Below are 16,437 nucleotides of genomic sequence, written 5' to 3' on the forward strand. Positions count from 1 at the left end.
AGTCATTTGTAGTTGGCCGCGAGTTACTTTTGAATAGCTTAGTGTTATCATGTAGCTGTGGGCCGCGTGATAGTCGTGAAACATCATTGTGTTTATTGTCTGTTAAGTGATAAAGACTTCAGTCGACATCAACTTTCCATTATGATTTAAGCGATCCGATATTATCGGACGAGTACCGATACTGCCATTTGGCATCAGGTATCGGCTCCGATCCGATATTATCGGACATCCTTACTGCCGCTATCTTACCTCCGGGCGACGTTGATTTTGTCGGTTTAGTCGGCGATCTCGATTCGGAGGAAAGTCTTGGACCTTTGCGTTGTTTCTTCCACTCAATGGAGTCCTTGCTCAGTTGGTCGTCGAATAGCATTGGAACGCTTACGATCGGCTGGTAAGCCTCCTCGCTGAAAATGCTGCTCAGAGGGTCCTGTGGATTTGCGAGTCGTGTTACAGCAAATACTGTGGCAGCAGGCGACACGGGTTTTTGTGGCGAGTTTTGTATAATGACTGGAGGTTGTAGTCAAAGGTACCATGAATATCAAAGCACATACAGAAGTAGAAAGCATTTTGAATGTTTTAAAGAAATGTTTAATAATGGTTGGAGGTTGTAGTTAGACGTAGAATGAATATTAAACATTTTGAACGTTTCGAATAAATACTAATTTACAACATAGTAACTTCATATGGTTTTGGTGTTTTTGTGTTGAGCAGTATTTTCGAAACAGTACCTTGTCTTTTAAGCATCCATACAGACTTGGACAACTGAATTTATATTAACTTTTTAAAATTAGATTAGATTTTAAATTAGAGCATTTCAGTTTTTACAATAAGATTAAAATGACCGAATTCTGACAAAAACAAATTTCAAATAGAATTGAACCAAAAGTACATTTAATTATTCACAATCAATTTAAATTAAATCGCAAATTTACAAGAATGTGAACTGGAAAATGTGCGTGCTAATTTTTATGCCCTTAACATGGCATATGCTTTCCAGACTTGTTCCAACCAAAGAGTTTTAATTCAAATTATTTGTTTTGACTGCGAGACTAATATGTCGTTGAACAAGTAGCATTTTTGGTGAAATCCGAAATTAGATTAGAACTAGAACACACAAGCAATTCACAAGGAATTGGAATTATTCGCAGTTCGCTTTAATACATTGAATTAGAAAACTAAAATTAACTAGTTGGCCAATTCTTCCTCCAAACTTGCTGAAAATATGCAAAGCGGTTCCTGCCTGTTTGCTTGGCTTTTAACTTTCAAAGTCCTATTTTCATCCCATTTTTTCCATTTTTTTGAGATGTTTGACAAAATAATACCTGAACGTCGGCGAAAATTCCCATGTGACTTTCCGACGATGATTTCCGGTTTCCAGCTGAGAAGAGCATTGGGTCCGTGCTGCTACCTAGTGGACAAAAAACGAGAAATTGCTACAAATGAGGTAAAAACTGAGCTTGGTATTTACTTAAAGGTAGGGGCGTAGGGCGGTTATTTTTTTTCAAAATTTTATATCTTTATTAGAGCAATACGGTACACGCGAGCAGGCAGAATTAACCAGGCCTAGTATGTCGCATTAGGGTCGGCTCAAACTTCGTTTTTGCATTATATAGTTTTTATCTCTGTTTTGGACAAATGTATTGAACAGTATTTCTTGTTTTTCTCTGACATTTTTAGAGTTTTTTTTTTTTTAAATGACAGAAAAAAAAACCTGTGCAAGAAAAATTGTTTAGATCAGTGGTGAAAAAACTATAAAAAAACTTGTTTAAAAACCTTTCATGCCGCTCGATCCACTCTCCGACTCCAAACTTGCCGAAACCTTTCCTCTCTTCGCCGCCAGTGCTCCCACTCCCTGGAGCGCCTGCTCTTTTTCTTCCTGCTCCTCCTGGACGCTCTTTAGGAGCGGGGTGGTAGGCGGTTGGTCGTCTACGTCTTGTGCTTCATCGCGGCATCTTGGACAGCTGTAGTCAGCCCCCATGTCGTAGTACGTGTCCATGTCGATAACGTCCTCACATTCGTCGTGCACCTTTTTAATGTTGAAGCGGTTTAGTAAAAATTAAATACGTGGAAGTATAGGTTTTAATCAAGTTTTTTGGCGTTTTAATGTTAAAGCGATTTAGTACAATATTAATTAAATGCCAAGACAAACATTTCCTAATGAAGTATTTTAACGTTCAAATGTTAAAGCGATTTAAGGGAAAATTAAATGGACAAACATTTCTTAAACAAGTCTTTCAAAGTTTTAATTTCGGCCAAAGGCGAATTTGAAAGTTAAAATGGCCTGATGGCCAAATTAAAACTATGGAAATACATGTTTTAAATCAAGTCTTTTTGACAAGCAATATTTCAAAAGAGGAAAACATAGGGTTTTTCAAAGACTTTTTAATACGTTAATGAATTCCAAAAAATCTCAAAACTTTAAAAGAAGATTGAAAGACTTTGTGGCAACCCTGTGTTTTGCTTTTACAGCACGCACACTCACCCATGCCTTGCATTCGTTGCAATGCAGCATATCTTCCTTTTCTGCGCCCGGCTGGTAAGCTTTCTTGCATACCGGGCAACACGAACCCTTGTCACGGAGCTCGAAGCAAGTAGTGCACACCTGACGTAACGACAAGTAGGTGGTTTTAGTGACTACAAAGAAGGATATTCGAACAACATCAACGTCGGAATAAAACACAGTTCGGAATCGTCCCATACCCCCTACCTACATTTTCAGGCATAAGTTTGGCCATTTATGCATTATTCCGATGAATTTCAATAGATTTATATGTGTGGATAGTACTGTGTATATTGCTTTATTATGATGTTGGTCTTAATATTAATACTATGGAGGCAGTGAACAATACTATGTTGTTGTTTGTTCCACTATTAATTTGTGCGAATTTTTTTAGCAAAGATATCCAACTGAAACTTCTGTTAATATTAGTAAAATATTGATCACTTATTTGTTTAATTACGTATGTTTTATTAAAAGAAGGCCTTATGACATCGTTCTTTTTTACCTTAAATTTGGAATCTTTTATTTAATTCATCTGCTGCAATAGATGTTTTAAAATGCGCCAAACTTAAAATATGAAATCAAAACTGAAGTAATTACATTAATTATTATCATTTAAAGTTTAACTAAATCTTAAGTTGTTAATATTTTAAAGGGTGCAACTTCACCTGGTCATTGCAGTGCCAAGTGGATAGAGCTGGGTTTCCTTGTGCCTTAGAGCCACAATCGCTGCAGCGACGACACGCCTGAATAAAAACAGTTTTAACATAAAGTTCTTTGGCTTCAGAAATATACAATTGAAATCTAATTTTAAAAAGCTAAAATCAATATATTTGTCCGAATTTGAATGTAGTAACAGAGTTGATATTTAATTAAGTTTTCACCATAAAATGCCTGTACGCCGTGCACGAATTTTCGTCCAATACCAGGCGATAATTTATTTGAGATCGTCAAAAATAGTCCAGTAGGTCTGATAACAACAACCGATTTTGGTTTTGCACCCGCCAGTCGGATGATTGGGTGTCAATTAGCACTCGCGAGCGGGGAGATCAAAATCTCAACCCTAGTTAAAATATTTTTATATGAAACAAAAAGGTCGAGTAGATCGACAGCATCTTGATTAAGACGTTTCGATACCAACTTGTATCATTATTAGTTAATGTGACTGAGAAGCAAATCAAAGCATCAATAATAACTAGAATGTTAACAATTGCGACCCACCTTTTAATAAGTGATGCTTTGATTTACTTCAGTCACACTAACTCAAGAATCAAGATAATACAAGTTCGTTTCAAAACGTCTTAATCAAGATGATTTCGATCTACTCGACCCTTTGGGCTTGCAACTTATTATCAATTTGGGCTCTCCACTATGTTGTAGCACTGACAATGTTGCCCTACCTGGCAGCACCATCCGTTCTTTGGTATGAAGGGCATTGCAGGTTGAAGGCAGTAAGTGTGGTAGCCCTTGTCGCAAGAATCGCAAACAAGCATTTTGTTGTCGTCGCCTGGTTGCCTAAAAGTAAGTAAGTAAAATAAATTTAAGTTAAAACGTGCAAAAAACTATCTTTTCAGATTGTTGTAATAGAAACTTCTGTTAGAAACACGAACAACAAACTTCATGGTTATTTATTCAAACATTTTGGTTATTTGAATATCCTGATGATTTTTAACATTTTACCAATGTTGCCATCTTAAAATAGACTTTTTTAACAAAAATTAAGATAAATTACTCGGATTTAAAAAAAATGATAAACAAAAAATGTTTACTAAAGTTATTTAACTGAACGACTTAAGTTCAAGTCAAGTTGTTTGTCCAAGTTTAAATCAAGTCATTTATTTTTTATTTTTTTTTTTAATAGTCAAAACACTAACTAAGGTCATTACAAGTTACAACACTAATTTTATTCTTGTTCATAAAAAGGTTCAATCAGCACACATAATTAAAAAGGATTTACTAAAATAACTGTTAAATTGCAACTCACTAAAAAAAAATTAAACTGAACATACCTAAAAAAAAAACTTGAAACCTTAAACAGTTAATCGTTAATGTGATATTAACTAATTATTGTAAAAAGTTTCAAAAAATAAAAAAAAACATCCCCGTATATAATACCTGCAAGTCTGGCAAATTTTGCACTCTGGACATTGCCAGCCGACTCGAACCATTGGGTTGACGTCGACGTGCAAACAGCCTCCGTGGTAGTGGTGACCACATGAGGTGCAAAAGAGAAAATCAGAAATTTCACCTTCGAATAAAACCATATTATTATTTTTTACGCAAAAAGAAAAAAAATGCAGGAAATGTGTATGGAATACCAGGGTTGCATGAACTTATATTAAATCTAAACTTTAAAGCAAGATTTTTGGTTTAAAAAGCTGAAAATAGGTAAGAGAAGAAAAAATAATTAAATTCACAGAAGTTTTTAATGAAATTAATGAATTAGTTTACATTAAAAATAAATTATAACTATTCTTTGAACACATCAGGCTTAATAGACAGTAAACAAGAATTCTGCAAAATGTTTTTTAACCAATTGCAAAAATTAGCTGTTTACTAAATATATTATTTCACAATAAAACTTTATTAATTTTGCAATCCTTTTAAAACCAATTACACAATAAAATATCACAGCTAACATAATTATCTGCTAACTAAATGTATTATTTTCAGAATAAAATATTGAAAATCTGTTTAATATACCAATGTCACTGCATATTGCACAGATAAGTTCTTCTGCAGAGGCATGCGAAGGGGCTTGTTCCAAATGGTCAGGACACAGCAGTAGCATCGCCTTAATGTCCTGCAAAGATGTCACAAAAATTTCAGTAATTTGCATTGAAAAATGGACAAGAAATCGAACGCAAAAGCTAATTGTGATTTTTGGTACACAGCTTAATTGAATAAGGCGGCATTTATTTTTAATGTAATTTTGTACCATTTAAAAAACACAGTTAAATGTATTACTGAACCTAAACCCACATTCTGAATGACTTAAATCCACTGTCTGAAAATGACATTTCACATTTCAACTTAAAGACAAAAAGAATCAACGCCAAAGCTAATTTTTCTTTTCGTTACACATCTTAATTGAATAAGGCAGCATTTATTTTTAATTTAATTTTGCACCATTTAAAAACACAGTTAAATGTCTGACTGACATACAACTTATAGACAGGTTAAATCAAAGCAAAATAAAGCCGTAACAATTTTAAACATAGTTGTTTTAATATAAACTTAAGTCTCTTGTCTTTTATTTTTTTTTTCAAATGTTATAGAACAGGTCCAAAAAGCAAAATGGGGAATAATGCTAGCTAGATTTATTAAGAATAATCAATCGACATTGACAGTAATGCATTTTGGAATGCCTTACCTGAAAGGAGCCGCTGCCAGCTGCGCATGGGTAATGGAACATTCGGTCGCATCTGAGAGCCTTGCACTTTATTGTTGCACCATACCTCGTGCAGTAACTGCATTTCTGTGACATGCCATTGTAGACGGCCTGAAAAAAAAATAGTTTACAAACCACATTAATTTTGAAGCCGCACCGAAAACAGTATGAATGCATTTCAAAACATTGTCCCCACTAAAAAAAATTCTACTTTGTAAACAACAAAACAAAAAAAATGTCTTTGAAGTTGCTTTTTGAAGTTGCTTTTTGAAGTTACTTTTTGAAGTAACCTTTTGAAGTTACTTTTTGAAGTTACTTTTTGAAGTTACTTTTTGAAGTTACTTTTTGAAGTTACTTTTTGGAGTTAATACAATACAATTATACTTTCAATAACTTCAATTTATAATGTATTAGATATCTTTTAGTTAGTGATGTCCGATAACATGGAGTTGGAGCCGATACCGGATGTCAGGTAGTATCAGCATTCGTTGGATACTAGGCTGGTATCGGTGCATAGTAGGTTAACAAACGTTTTAACCTCAAAGGAATTTTCAGCCTAATAAACTGAAAAATGGCTTTTGAATGTTTCAATTTCACCTATTTTGATTGTTGGATCATATCAATAAAGTCAATTGGTATTTAATCGGATCGCGATACTTTTCGTTCAAAATAATGGGTAATGGAATAGAATATCAAGTACCGGACATACCTAGCTTCAATTTGCAAATTACAAGCAAGATAAGGAAAGCAAAACGCAATGACCTTACCTTGTCAACACATAGAAGTTGGTAAAGTTCATTTTGTGTAACTCCTTCTGACCAAGCTGCGCAACAATGATGGGCTGTAACGTGGCCTGAGTGCGAAAAAATATGAGGATCAGACGCAATTGTTTATGGAGATCAGTAGGCATAGCGGCCACTTAAGCAATACACACAGAGTGGGCCAAAAGTAGGCTTGCAGTTATAAAAAGTAGGATTTGGGTCTAAAGGAAATTTATTGTTTTGGGGTTCTTCTACAGCTTGATCTTTACAATACAGCTTGTTCTTTACAACACCCCAGTCGCATGTAATTTGTGACATAATTACATGCTAAAAAATAGAAAGATATTCATAGACTTTTAAAAAAAAATTTTAGGTTTGTTTTAAATCACCTAAAATTGGATCGCTTGACAGTTTTGGATATAATTCGAAAACAAAACAGTATAAATGTCATCGTAAACCCCAATAAAAAATTTTTTAGTTGTTTTTTTAACGACACTTTTCAAATATCTACCATAAACTTAATATGAAATTAATTAAAAAAACATAAAGTTTTTTAAAGACTTTTCATTACGTAAATCAATTTAAGACAATAAAGGACTTTGTCACAACCCTGCATTGTTCGTGGCCTGCAAAAAAAGATTGTTGCAACATATTTCTCACGATTAAACACTAAAAAATATAAAAGCTTGACAAATTGTTAAACAAATATTAACACTGCAGTCAAAAGAACCTTTTGTTTGGACAACAAAAAAAATAGCAGATTAAATTTTTTTTATTTAAATTTTAACCATATTAGTAAACTTTTTGGTACAATTTTTGTGTCCGATTAGAGTGCAACAAATGAAGAATGTTTTTCAACCTTCTTAACAGTTGATGTATGCTGTTTCAATTTTACAAAATTGTGCTGCTACAGTAAAGCACTGTTGAAAATGCTAGTAAGGGTGCTGCAAGCATTTCTATTTTCTGTAGGGCGCAGTAAGCCAAAGAAGAGATGGAACCACTGAATTCGACTGTCAGTGTTGATAAAGCCAAATTGTACCATGAAATATGTGTTATGTGGCCAACATAAAAAATGTCAAAAGTTTCACGAACCTGTTGGTTCAAACACCTGGGTGTGTTCCGCCATCTCTGCGCACCCGACCGTGCTCAACTCTTCCACCACTTCGTATGTGCGCACTTCCACACTTCGCGTCGCAGACTCACGGCTAAAACGATAATAACATAAAAGAATTAGGAAAAAAAAACTTTTGCGCAGTACTTGCAAATTTGTAAAACATTGTTTTTAGTCAGAGACACAAATTGCAAACATTATTAGCAAAACCTATTTGGATAACTGTTAGTTTTTACATTTGCAGGCCAGATATAAGATTTTATGTTAAAGTTACTTAACTTAATTATTATGAAAGAAATTTAAAGACCAATGCAACAAAAAAATGTGGTGAGCCAAGATTGTTTGGCAATTTGAATTTCTTTAAAAAAAATTAGTTTTAGATTGCACTCGACAACATTTTACCTCTGCTTCATTTTTATTAGGGAAAAGTGACGCACAGGCCACATTATTTGACCCAGTGGGCCAAGCAAGCCGGCAAGCTAAAGCAACCATACACATAAACAAAGGCTTCAGCTTCAGGTCCTTAGAGGTCATTTTTAAAAGTTGCTTCAACACAGGTTAAATTAGTTACATTTGCCACACTAAACTGTTTAGTGGTTTTGTTCGAGATTTTAACCTTTTAAAATTTATTTGAGCTAGAGCAGCGGTCCTCAACCAGTGGGCCATGGGAACTTTTTAGGTGGGCCACAGACAAATTAAAAAAAAGCAAGATTTATTGAAGAAATTAGTTTCATTTGTGTTACTACAACTAATTCCACAGGAATAATGGCTTGGGGAGAAATTGAGAAGGAATGTAAATGAACGTAAACTTATTGTTCAGAAGCAAGTACCCCAGTAATGCACGGTTGAATAAATAATTTGTTTTGATATATGGTCCGCTATTTTTTGTTCTAAACCTTTTTTATAGTTTGTTCTTTTATTTATTAGGCCACAGAAGTTTTGTGCAACGAAAATGGGCCACGAAAGAAAAAAGGTTGAGAACCACTGAGCTATATTAATTTTCATAGCTTCAGCTGTCAAAATTCAAAAATGGCTCCTACGCCGCACAGGCTCCAGAAAAAAATAAAAAATTGCTCGAGCCATTTAGGCATTTGCAGTACTACATTCAAACTTGAAAATCTTAATTGTGGTTGATGGTAAGCTGTGGAGACAAGCTGCATTTAACACATTCAGTTTTGTGAACCCCGCTCTAACCTGTGCCTGGTTTCCCTGCTTCGGCTCCGCGAAGGGGATTTCCCGGCCCTGTCCCCGGAATCGGAAGCAGGTGAAAGACCGGAGAAGGATTCACGACTCCCCCGGGACTTGAGGGTCGGGCGTCGGAACACATTGAAGCCAGGGGTGGGGTCGTACCGGGTCAAATCACCCTGACCCAGTAAGCTCTTTTCTCCATAGTAGCACAATCCACAAACCAAGCCAGAGCTAAAAATATAAAGGTCAAATAAATGAAAATAAGCGTGTGCTAAGAAAAACCTTGAATATTATCAATTTTTTGTTATTTTGTTATAGTGGATCTATTGCTTTTTTTCGTTTAGACCCTGGATATACAAAAGTGTCAAACCTTTAATATTAAACTAAACAGAAGTAATATAATGTTGACAATCCTGCGCGCAACCGTGCTTCCATGGGACAAAAGAAAAGCTTACATTTGTTGTTATACAGTGTCACCTCATTTCCAGATTAAAATTGAAAAGATTCAAATTGGACAACTACAGCTATCGTACGATATCAATTTTCTATAATCATTATTTTATGTTTTTGCTAAACAATAACTGATCCGATAACCGCTTTTTTATTTCTGAGATATAATAAAACTTAGATTAATTCAAGCTAGAATTCGGGTTACATCCAACTTTTGTTCTATGTTTTAATTTTGCGTGATGCTGAACACAGTAAACAATAGTTTTTGTTAAATCAGTCAAGAAATGCTAAATGTATTATAATTCCACAGTTAAATATCAGTTCAAATTTTGTATTACCAATATATCAGTAGCAGTAAAAACCAATCTCTAATAACTAGCATTCCAACACCACCTTTCAGATTGAAATATATTATTATTGTCCCAGCTTTAAAACCTATGGACGAACCTTGGATAAATAAGTGGAGCTGGGGTGGAATCGTTGGACGAAAGTTTGTCCGGAACAGGAGTGGAACAAGTTGAGAGGCTTGTTTCATCCAAAGATTCCTCAAATGGACTGTAATCCGGGTCGTTTGAAGCCGTTTCGACATCGTCACGAATACGGTTGCGACTTCTATGCCTCGGTCTAAGTATAAGAAATTCCATTTGATAAAAAAATAGTTTGTAAAGTTTACTATGGATTGGATATTTAAGATATGTAAGTTCAAAATTGCCTTTGAACGTCCAGGATCATCATGACATCATAAATTAACATGATAAAACAAGTAGACCTAAGCAAACCACTATTGCGGCCTAATAAACAAAAAAACTACTAAAAAAAGTCCAAAATACATTTAAAAATAAGGCAGTATAAAGTTTAGTAAACTCTATACATTTTCAAAATGTATATAATCCTTTTTGATAAAATAGATTTTTAAAATAGATTAACTGGGTCTTCACAGACCCCTTAAACTAGTCCATGGAGCCTCAAGGGACCTCAATTTAGAGAACCTCTAAATTAAGCAAAAATTGTTTAGAGTTCGGTTTGTTTTTCACTTTTTTCTTTTTATTCCTTTAGTTTGTGCTGCAGCAGGTTCAATTGGGTTTATTGCACTCTCAGGTTGGGTCGGGTCTTGCAAGTTGTCCTCTTGAAGAGACATTCTGCAACAATGGAAAACATAATATTGAAAACAAACTCCTTACTCGCACTGAATCAGCATCATTTGCAGAATAAGTAACTTTACAAAGTAAAAAATAAATACTTTTTTGGTGCTTTTGACAACTTTGCAAAAGATTTAGACCAAAAGCCACTTTTGAAAGACTAGTTTAAAAACTTTGCATGTTGCAAGAGAGATATTTAAGCAGTCTAAAATAGAGCAGCTGTAATGAAAAAGAAGTTACTGCTAAGATTAAACGGCAGTAATAACAGTACTTTTAAAACTTGCCCATCTGTTAGTGAATTACAACTGAAAACTGTAAGCACGGCTTAACGTTTTCATGTTGCTTAGGTTTGCACAAATAAACAAAGTTTGACTACAACTTCGGCTTAGTGTGCAACTGCTTGGGTAGTTTTTTGAGCGCACATGCAAGTTTTTTTCTACACACCAAAACTACATACCGATTCAATACGTTACACTAGAGAAGTGGTCAGCAAACTTTTTTGTTGCGACCAAAATAAAAAAAAATTAATTTTTTTCCCACTGAAGGCCCACTATGTAAAAAATATTTTAGAAATGACACACAAAGTTATGTCATAAAACAAGATGTTGTACTTGCATGTCACATGAGGCACATGAAAAGAAATCAAATATTGTAGAAGTAAAATAGCTTGTAGCCACTAAAAATCACTAAAATGCCCACATTTGGATGCAGTCTACAGTATGCCGACCACTGTACTAGCGAGGTATACTTTAAACATTTTGGGGCAACCAACCTCTCAAATTTTTTTCGGCCATGCACATGCAACATATTGTCAAGATCCAATATACTATCCAGACAGGCTTAAAATCCAAGTCTGTATTCCATTGCAATTTTTGCTGATATATTGGATGTGCAGCCTAAAATTAGTGGGCAATCAGGATTAAGCACACGTTTGAGGTTCGGAATTTTAACACACAATTGTGTTGCACAATTTAGATAATATAATATACAGGTGGGCACTCAAATTACTTTTAAAAATATTTAAGGAAGTGCATTTTCCACAGAATTCAGACTGGCCAAAAGGGATAGTAACATATTGGGCCCAGTCTGCATTTACGGCATTTCACACTTTTAAAAAAACTCGCAGGTGCACTTGCCGTACTTTTCACAGTGGTACAGCTTTAAAATGCGCAATATACCGTTTTTTTGCACAGCTGAAGTACAGAATTCTATAACATTTCAACTGGTTTCAAAATTTAAGTGCTCAATGTACTAATTTCTGTGTGCAAACTAAATTATATAAAAAATATCAAATGCACCTGCCACAGAATGCAGACTAGTAATGGGCCACACCTAACAATTTTTTTGAGTTGGGTTAAATGATAATCTTACCTTTCAAGAAGTTTATCAACTCAGTAACGAAAACAGATGATCAAATTTGTTGCAAAAAAGCATTTTCGTTGCCAATTTAACTGAAATACATCAAAAACATTAATTTATAATTTTGTGCAATTAATTACACTGATTAAATTATAATACCAATTTGAAATTAAATAATGCATCCTTATTTCTTTACTAGAAAACCAATTTCTGCATTATAAAATCAAAAGAGCTGCACATTTTTGAAAAACAGATTTAACAAATAATTAGAATTAGAGGTAAATAATAGTAAAATGTATTTGAACATTAATTTATTTGTGTTATTGCTAGGGTGCAAATGCTGCATAGAACAGTTAACACATAACGCAATGAAATAACGTTGTTGTGAATAAAAACAACGCAACATTACAAAACCGAAGCATTGTCAATCGGATTAAAAAACCTGGCAACTATTGTTGCAACCCTAAATAAATCGTAATACCAAGCGCTAAATCTACGACAATTTTAGTTTATTTCTTTAAAAGATACACCAAATTGTCGTTTAATTTTAAATTAATATATACTTTAAAATAAAAAAATAAATAGTTTTGTGAAATAAAAACTGTTTACTCTTTTAATATGCTTAATAGCAATGCCTATTTTTTATTTGTCGTATAAATAAGAGAACGTCATTTGATTTAGGGTTCGTCCATATTGGCGGTGTATTTTCTCTAATGGTGTTTACTTAAATTTATACAATTTATTGAGTGTTTTTTGCAAAAACAAGGCATGCTATGGCAAAGCAATCGTCGCGAGATCGTGAACTAGATGACAAAACCAAGCGATGCTGCAGCGGCATCAACAAGACCATTCACTTGATCGCAAACGAACCTACGATGGGTCTCTACCGAATTCAACAGCACATTCATAAAGCGCTGCCCAAATGTGTCGAATGCCAAAGGACGATTGCGAGGGACAACGAACAAATTAAGGTGAGAGGGAATGGTATAATATATTTTTGTACGAGAATGCCTGGACACGTGCTTGCCATTTTTAACACCAGGCTATCATTTTTGGGGCTCTTAAAAAAAAAGCTTAGTATATTGCACATTTAAACTTGGAAAAAAAAACGCTTAAATTTCCAACCTATTGTGGGAAAAAAACCTGATTGCTTACCGCAAAACTTAGTACTGCACATGCACACAGAGTATCTTATTGTTCAATGATCATTTATTTTAACAAAGTGAAATTACATCAAGAACAAGTGTTAAATAATCTTTGCTTGTTTGCTATGATTTTGTATTTCTTATCGGTAGAAGGTGCTATGTGAGAGTGTTGGGTTTTTTCCTGATTTGTCATTATTCTCAAATCCCTATTTAAAAATAGGATTAGTTGTTACTTTTTTAATTGTTTTTTGTTATATTTTTAATGTAAATAAATGAGGTCGTTGTCAAACTGGTCCCCTTCTTTTTTGCCAGTCACTTGCCTATGATGTAATAGAAGCCAGAGCAGTGTTAAAGAGCATTGAGAAAACAAAAGAGACTTTTTCCAGCATTGAAGAAATTCTGAATCGAGCCGTCACCTCAGCTGCATTGATCAACATGGATCACAAACAGATAACCAAGAGCTGACAACATATTGTTTATTAAAATTACTTTACATTTACTTATTTTAAGGAGTTTATTACTTCCCATACCCATTCAAATATTACGACATTAGTGTGCAATAGTGGCTTTTAAACCACATCTCTTTAGTGTGCTAAATTTTCTTTGCTTTCCAGAAATTGTTTGTTGATGTTGCTGCACCATTGCTTTCTTGCATTTTAACACCACTAGTCAAACTAAATTTTAAAACTTTCGTTAATTAAACTAACTCGGGTTGCCACAAAATCTTTAAATCTTTAAAAGTTTTTAAATTTCTTTAAATTGTTGTGTGTATTGAAAGGTCTTTCAAAAACCTTATATTTTTCCAGAGGTATTTGAATAGTCTGTGAATTTGTTTTAAGTTCAGCTCGAGTTATTTGTTCAGATATAGCTGTTTTAAAAAACTGTTAAAAAGATATTTTCAATTGTCATTTACACTGTTTTATTTTCAAATTTAAATTCGTTAAACGTCTTGCCATCAAATTTTAGGTCTTCATAAACCTAAAAATTTTCTATAAAATGTGTTTAAATGGCTTAATTTTTCATAAAATTGTATGGCAGCCCTTTAACTGTGGTAAGAAATTATTGACCAGTGACATTTGTATTCTTTGTATTATAAGTTTGTTTATTCGTGAAGTTTTTATTTTTTGATTAGCAATTAAAAAGATTTATAAGTCGGCTGTGTACATGGACTTTTCTTGACAAAAGGAACCGGTTTTACCCGTCAACTCTGGCTGTCTAGGTTATGGTTGGCAGATATTCAAAGGAACAATGTGTCTTACAAGTTAAGAAAGTGACAAAACTTTAAGAAGCTTATAGGATGGATCTAAAAACGTCATCGTATGTATGGGAATATATACGATCTGTACTTTTTAAAGCTTTTTTTAGGTTGAAACAAATTCAGTGTATTGTGTTTCTAAGTATATTTACAATGTTGTTATTTGGATTGATCGTTGTTTTTCTGGAAAATGTAACTAATGATGACAAGTGAACATCAAACTACAAACACAGATATTCCGGGCACGTTTAGCAAATCGTGACAGTTAAATAACGAGAAAAAGTCTGCAGGCAGATAAATTACTGCCAAAAACTCGTTCGAATCTGTAAAGTCGTGCTGTCTACGAACCAGCTGCCACGTTTTTTTGTATTGTTCACGATATGGTATTATTTAGACGCAATAAGAACATCAAAGTCCATACAGAAGTATAGGTATCCATTTGAACGTTTTGAATAACTCTTCATTCATTTTTAACATCTGCTCTAACCTTTATTGATAAGCACAAAAAAGACGATGCTGTGACGATGTTGAAACTGGATAAAGAGTTATTCGAAACGTTCAAAATGATACCTACTTCTGTATGCGCTTCGATATTCTTATGACGTATTAGTCAGATTTAGCAGTTTGCTCAAACTATACTCAGGTTTATATCAAGCTGATGAAAAACTGTGGCTTTTTGTTGTTATCAGAATTTTAAGTTCAAATTTGTCGTAGAATGTTTCGTTACTATGAGTCGAAAGAAATGGCTCGAACTTATGCGACCTACCGTGTCGGATATAGCAATGAAGCCATTGAGACAATTATGAGATACTTAAAGAAGAAAAACAACACGAGCAAGGATAAATTCGACTTGATGGTCGACGTCGGTTGCGGAAGTGGACAAGCAACCAAACTATTCGCTCCATACTTTCGCAAGGTTGTTGGCATTGATATCAGCGCTAATCAGATATTTGAAGCTAATAAAGCCAACCAGTTGGATCATGTAACCTACTGTGTTGGGGCTGCTGAGAAAATTGATATCCCTGACAAGAGTGTAGATTTGGTTATTAGTGCTTCGGCCGCCCATTGGTTCGACTTGCCTCTGCTTTTCAAGGAACTAAAGCGAGTTTTAAAGACGAACGGTTGCGTAGCTTTGTTTTGCTTTCACAACATAGTAATAACACCAGCTCAACTTGACAGCTATGATATCGGTATTACAAATTCGGACAAAACCAAATCACTTGCGGATTTCTTACTCAAGGGGGTTTGTGATGAGGGAGCTTATTGTCATATCTTGGACGGCTATCGAAAGATGTTTGACGAAATACCTTCAAGAGATAAAGAACGCATTGACACAGTCGAGAATCACTACGAACGGAATCTGGAACAAGTTTTGGGATTGCTGTATTCTTGTGACAGCACCCAAAACCACATGGAAGCTAAGATGAAGGAGTTTAAAGAGAAAAATGTTGTTGTAACTGACGAGCTCCTGAAGTCGGTGGATCTTGTGCAACAGTTTCGAACTGATGTGAGGAATGACTGGAATATACCTCAAGACCTAGCAGACTGTGATGCCAAAATAACAATAAATGCTAAATTGCATCTTCTAATGGCTTGTCATCTTGAATAAGCAATATTTTACATCTTTTTTTTTGATGTTTAAAATAAATGAAGAGTTATTCGAAACGTGTAAAATGATACTTACTGCTGTACGTATAAATTAGGTTCAGCTGCTGTTTCAAAATTGAAGTTAGGCAAAAATGTACAATGCAGAGTTGTCAGGTTTCGTTTTGCCATTGAAAACGCAATCAAAAGCCAAAAATGTTATTAAAAGCATTTTTATCATAGTCCTCTGATCCTCTACCGAAGGGAGTACACATTTCGGGACTTAGGAAAGACTGTGCGGAATATAAGAAAGTTATTTTTTTGATGCATTCGCCGCATTAAAATGAAACGCACCCATATATTTTGTAGGTGAGCCGTCGACTTTTATCTCTTACAGTGTACGCGAAAAACAATTTATCCCTAATCTCAGAAACAAAACTTCTACAAAAGAAACGTGCGGGAAAATGCTTAATATTCCTCAAAATATTTTCTTTATTAGATAATATTTGAGCCCGAAAAAGAGCATTTTAATGGTGAAGAGAAACCCTTAGACT

At 34.3% G+C, this 16,437-nt stretch overlaps 2 protein-coding genes across 2 annotated transcripts in view; one reads left to right on the forward strand and one right to left on the reverse strand.

Moving 5' to 3' along the window:
• The window catches only part of LOC146138840 (histone-lysine N-methyltransferase 2C-like), a 79,858-nt gene that overhangs the window by 62,719 nt on the left and 702 nt on the right, over nucleotides 1–16,437 (reverse strand). The window contains exons 2-16 of the mRNA XM_083394704.1: nucleotides 15,375–15,439; nucleotides 9,849–10,013; nucleotides 8,958–9,182; nucleotides 7,745–7,857; nucleotides 6,659–6,744; nucleotides 5,874–6,002; nucleotides 5,204–5,303; nucleotides 4,616–4,748; nucleotides 3,901–4,015; nucleotides 3,169–3,246; nucleotides 2,483–2,602; nucleotides 1,774–2,026; nucleotides 1,323–1,408; nucleotides 452–459; nucleotides 250–416 (exon numbers count right to left, since the gene is read on the reverse strand). Coding sequence (XP_083250830.1) covers nucleotides 250–416; nucleotides 452–459; nucleotides 1,323–1,408; nucleotides 1,774–2,026; nucleotides 2,483–2,602; nucleotides 3,169–3,246; nucleotides 3,901–4,015; nucleotides 4,616–4,748; nucleotides 5,204–5,303; nucleotides 5,874–6,002; nucleotides 6,659–6,744; nucleotides 7,745–7,857; nucleotides 8,958–9,182; nucleotides 9,849–10,013; nucleotides 15,375–15,439 — 1,843 coding nt within the window. The remainder of the gene's footprint in view (nucleotides 1–249; nucleotides 417–451; nucleotides 460–1,322; nucleotides 1,409–1,773; nucleotides 2,027–2,482; nucleotides 2,603–3,168; nucleotides 3,247–3,900; nucleotides 4,016–4,615; nucleotides 4,749–5,203; nucleotides 5,304–5,873; nucleotides 6,003–6,658; nucleotides 6,745–7,744; nucleotides 7,858–8,957; nucleotides 9,183–9,848; nucleotides 10,014–15,374; nucleotides 15,440–16,437) is intronic.
• LOC146138841 (BLOC-1-related complex subunit 8-like) lies at nucleotides 12,642–14,073 on the forward strand. Its single transcript, XM_083394144.1, has 2 exons — nucleotides 12,642–12,870; nucleotides 13,357–14,073. The coding sequence occupies exons 1-2, from the start codon at nucleotides 12,673–12,675 to the stop codon at nucleotides 13,507–13,509; spliced, it is 351 nt and encodes a 116-aa protein (XP_083250270.1). The 5' UTR covers nucleotides 12,642–12,672; the 3' UTR covers nucleotides 13,510–14,073.

Source organism: Ascidiella aspersa, chromosome 7 (genome assembly GCF_963924565.1).
Source record: "Ascidiella aspersa chromosome 7, kaAscAspe10.2, whole genome shotgun sequence".
In the NCBI taxonomy this organism is placed as follows: domain Eukaryota; kingdom Metazoa; phylum Chordata; class Ascidiacea; order Phlebobranchia; family Ascidiidae; genus Ascidiella; species Ascidiella aspersa.